This window comes from Oncorhynchus kisutch, unplaced genomic scaffold (genome assembly GCF_002021735.2).
Source record: "Oncorhynchus kisutch isolate 150728-3 unplaced genomic scaffold, Okis_V2 Okis09a-Okis19a_hom, whole genome shotgun sequence".
In the NCBI taxonomy this organism is placed as follows: Eukaryota; Metazoa; Chordata; class Actinopteri; order Salmoniformes; family Salmonidae; genus Oncorhynchus; species Oncorhynchus kisutch.
The window spans coordinates 14016239-14021484 of NW_022261985.1; the positions used below are offsets into that span (position 1 = coordinate 14016239).

General features: G+C 46.0%; 1 protein-coding gene across 1 annotated transcript; it reads right to left on the minus strand.

Annotated features, from left to right (window-relative positions):
* Positions 1-545: 545 nt before the first annotated feature.
* LOC116360510 (transmembrane protein 121B-like) lies at positions 546-4908 on the minus strand. The gene has a single exon (XM_031815186.1). It carries the CDS (start codon positions 4469-4471, stop codon positions 3242-3244), a length of 1230 nt encoding a protein of 409 aa, XP_031671046.1. The 5' UTR covers positions 4472-4908; the 3' UTR covers positions 546-3241.
* Between the last annotated feature and the right edge of the window lie 338 nt (positions 4909-5246).

The window sequence follows — 5246 nt, forward strand, 5'->3', positions numbered from 1 at the left end:
CCCATCAGCCAACATAAGGCTAGGTAGAAGGACACCTCAGTCCCATCAGCCAACATAAGGCTAGGTAGAAGGACACCTCAGTCCCATCAGCCAACACAAGGCTAGGTAGAAGGACACCTCAGGTCCATCAGCCAACATAAGGCTAGGTAGAAGGACACCTCAGTCCCATCAGCCAACATAAGGCTAGGTAGAAGGACACCTCAGTCCCATCAGCCAACATAAGGCTAGGTAGAAGGACACCTCAGTCCCATCAGCCAACATAAGGCTAGGTAGAAGGACACCTCAGGTCCATCAGCCAACATAAGGCTAGGTAGAAGGACACCTCAGTCCCATCAGCCAACATAAGGCTAGGTAGAAGGACACCTCAGTCCCATCAGCCAACATAAGGCTAGGTAGAAGGACACCTCAGTTCAATCCCTCAATATAAATATCCTAATTTGACTTTATCTGATAAAATATAATTTCCTTTTATTCCACAACACTTCACGAAGGAACCCATCAACAATCCTGTTCACTTCACACTGCACTCAAAAAGGCACTTTTTTTTTCTTAAGTGTTTTTTTCATTCCTATTCATCACCTACCTGCATCTTCATCATAGCCTGGTCTCAGATCAGTTGGTGTTCTAGCCAACTCCATACAACACAAACAGTTTGGCCCGGCTGAGTAACAAGGAGCTGGCATGATGGCACATTACAGACTGGAACTCAGGCTATATTCAGCTCACCCTTTTTTCCCCCCCATCAGGAAGAAAAGAAAGTGAAGGACAAACAGGAACAGGAAATGTCACAGATCACCTTTAGGTTGAATGAATTATATCACATCCAAGATCTATTTTAATGACCAGAGGGCGAGGCACTGGAAACTAAAGATACTACTTTTTGTAACACAGTAAATACAAGATGGCGGCTGATGTTACATAACTGTACAATAGTGTCTTCTCTGCAGACTGCGGTCATTACCAATATGTATTTGGGCACTTTTTTTATCAAACATCATTTTGGTGTTTTTCACTGTATGAGAAGATCTATGAGGAGAAACAGAGACCTACATTTTGAGATGACAAGTGTTTACGATCGTGATTTATTCTCCGATCTGTCTGTAATTCCTGCATTCTCTCAACCCTGTTCTATTGGTTGCACAGTGACCTATATTTCTCTCATGCACATAAGGGTCTTCTGTTAGGTAATAATAGCAGTGGTTTTTTTGTGTGTTTTTTTTTAAATCCAGAGTTCCGGCAATAGGATGTCAAACACCTCGCATATCAACGCCACACCCATCTGATTCCGCATATCAACGCCACACCCATCTGATTCCGCATATCAACGCCACACCCATCTGATTCCGCATATCAACGCCACACCCATCTGATTCCGCATATCAACGCCACACCCATCTGATTCCGCATATCAACGCCACACCCATCTGATTCCGCATATCAACGCCACACCCATCTGATTCCGCATATCAACGCCACACCCATCTGATTCCGCATATCAACGCCACACCCATCTGATTCCGCATATCAACGCCACACCCATCTGATTCCGCATATCAACGCCACACCCATCTGATTCCGCATATCAACGCCACACCCATCTGATTACGCATATCAACGCCACACCCATCTGATTACGCATATCAACGCCACACCCATCTGATTACGCATATCAACGCCACACCCATCTGATTACGCATATCAACGCCACACCCATCTGATTCCACAGCTACACATTCCTTCATAGCACCTTGGAGCAGATTGTCTCATCATGTTTGATCGAAACGATATCACATTTATATTCACTTTTTTGAAGCTCCGTTCATTTCTGGGTGACAAAATTGGCAAGGCTGACACTGTATAAATTCCATCAGTCAAGACTGTCAGTACACATGTTGACAGACAGACAGACAGACAGACAGACAGACAGACAGACAGACAGACAGACAGACAGACAGACAGACAGACAGACAGACAGACAGACAGACAGACAGACAGACAGACAGACAGACAGACAGACGATATTGACTGGATGCAGAGGTAGGTCTTGTCTTAAGGAGAGGGAGAGAGACAGACAGACAGACAGACAGACAGACAGACCAGATAGACAGACATATAGACAGACAGACAGACCAGACAGACAGACAGACAGACCAGATAGACAGACAGACAGACAGACAGACAGACAGACAGACAGACAGACAGACAGACAGACAGACAGACAGACAGACAGACAGACAGACAGACAGACAGACAGACAGACAGACAGACAGACAGACAGACAGACAGAGACACAGTATAATAAAGAGGTTGCTCTATAGCTGCCTGCTCCATCTCATATCATCATGACACAGTCAGACACAGACAGAGTCACAGCCAGACAGACAGCCAGACAGACAGACAGACAGAGAGAGACACAGCCAGACAGAGACACGGACAGACAGAGTAACAGTATAATAAAGAGGTTGTTCTATAGCTGCCTGCTCCATCTCATATCATCATGACACATTGTAAAATACACATAGTGATGTCAAATTCTTTAAGAAATATCAATTGATTTATATTGATAACAAGAAATATTCCCCCCAAAATAGTTTAGGAAATGAGAGGACATGATTAAACATGATATTCATTACGTATACCGCAATTACAGACTAATTAGGTATCTATATTATCACAAGGTTTCCATCTATTCATTGATTAGGAAATGCTATTTGGAAGTTTCACAGATTGAGAGACAAGACTTCACCAATGTAAAACATGACTTTACATCGACATTGACACCATATCCAAGACTCCCATTTCAAAACTACAATCGTTGGCCAGTGGCCAGGTCTGCCAGATTGGCCAGTGGCCAGGTCTGCCAGGTTGGCAAATGGCCAGATCTTAAGCAGGTGTAGTTGATGCATAATGATTCTTTAGCACCTGTTGTTATCAAATGTTCACATCTGAATAAATGACAAAATCGTCAATAAGGCTGTCGTTGATTGACACCTGTGGGTGTGCATCCTCATTGGCACCCTATTCCTTATATAGTGCACTCCTTTTGATCAGAACCCTATGAGCCCTGGTCAAAAGTAGTGCACTATATAGGGCATAGGGTGCCGTTTAAGGGCGTATCCCTGTCCCTCAAAATTCTTCCTTCAGCATCACTCATGTGCCTTCCACCCTCCAGGGGGATCAAATAAAATCCAGGACGTTTTAGGTCTAGGTGGTGACGGCCAGGGTGAGATCCAAGCCGGGCCTATGACTGCGTGGTAACCGCCAGGGTGTTGACATATCCATGGGGACACATCTCGTTCTCTGAGACACAGTGAGAGAACTGCGCCGGGTTGCTTCCCTCACCGAACCTCCTGACTCCCCGCAATGTGAAACACTGTTCTATCAGCTCCAGACACTTACAGGCCAGGAAGAACATATTCTTGAACATGAACACTGAGACGGGCATCTTGTGAACATACACCTGGAAACACCGCACCACCAGAAGTGGGGCGTTGACCAACACACCGACCAGGAACCTAGCCCAGACCCAGCGACAGCGCATCTCGGAGGCTGTCAACTCGTATAACCACACCACTGGGACGCCCAGTGCGATGAAATACACCGAGATGACCGTGTATTTTAAATAGACCGTCGGTATCTCGTTCTTCAGAAACAACTCCACCAGGGTAAAGCAGTCTGCGAGGTCCAGACAGGTGGTTATGAAGCAGCTTTGGGACCGGTGGCGCGTAGCTCCGTTCTGGTCCTCGGTGATAGAATTGACGAGACAGTAGAGTAACGGGACCGAGAGCAACATGATAATCTTAAATCCGGTTACACCGAACGGAACTTTGAGCGCGATGAGATCTAATATCGAAGTCTCTAGAATGAGGACTATTTTAGGGGTGCAGGCGATCACGTAGATTAACCAGGCCAGGTAGGCGTAGGTAAACTCGCCGAGGTTACAGCCGAATATAGAGTTCTTTTGGTGGAACCCACACGCCCGCTCTCTCTTGCTCCTGGCGTTCTTCATGAAGAAGATCCCCCAGCCAGAGATCACTACCAGATCCGTGGCGATCCACGAACACCAGTACAGATCCGTGAAGATAATGAGGTAGAAATCTAGAATGCCTCCTTGGAATATCAGAATGAGGAAACACAGGATCTTGTAGAGAACGTTCCTCTTGGACCTCTGGCCGAACAAGGGAGCGGTCTGCATGAATTCCTCAGAGGTCATGATATAGGCGTCTGTAATAGCGGAGGATACTCCGGATACCAGCGGCTTGATGGAGCTCTCGTCTGGGTTGATGCTCCCCGCGGACGTCTGTGTGTCCCTCCTGGACGAGGCGCTACGTATGAACAGCTGTCCGACTCCGTAGTCCGGGGCGAATGAAACCGGTGAGTCCGGGCAGATCACAGCTGCTTGGGGTTGGGGATAGCTGGAGCTGGCCTTGGGATTGTCGGCGGCACCAATTTCTGCTATCATTGTATGCATGTATTTGCGCGTTCGCTTCCCTTTCTCTCCTCTTTTCTTTTTCTTCCCTGGTTTGGTAGTGATAGATGCTTTTAGCACAGAGTTTCTAAACCCAGAGGCGCAATATCGCGATACTTCCGGGAACAAGCCAGTGTTGAGGGCTGAGAGACGTGAAAAATTCTTCCTTAGTTAACTTTCTCAAAATCTAAAGGCACCACCTATATTCGAGCCAATGTCTTAAGTAGTTGAACGTGTTGTCACTCCAACTTCGTGAAAGTGACAAACTGACACGTTTTAATTTTCCTTAAAAAATGACTTTATATTGAAGGAGTGCCTTTAATTTGACGGCGTGCACAATGACGTAATTTTTCCGCATGCGCCTAGTTTGCCAACATTGCCATGACATCGCCTACAAGCGTGATCGGAGATTTCTATTGGAGAAGCAGTTTCTACCCGTCTTCCTACTGTACTGTCTTTGCTTTTAGGTTGGAGAGCGATAGGGGGCGTGGCGTAAACCAAGGCATGGATCTTCTCTCCCACTGGAATGAAATGCGGTGGACGGAATTATTGCTGTGTGCAGATGCGTATCACCAATCGTTTTGTTCATTTGAGCTTTCCAGAATTTTTAAATTGAGACTCCTTTCCCAATAATTCCGCAACATTGGACACGAATCATACTGTTGATATAACGGTTGATCTATCCCTAGGATTTGTTAAGCAAAATCCCTTGGTATTATAGGAGTGCCTGGCAATTGATAGGCAAGGCTATTTATAAAGTGAGGAGCCAGGAATAATT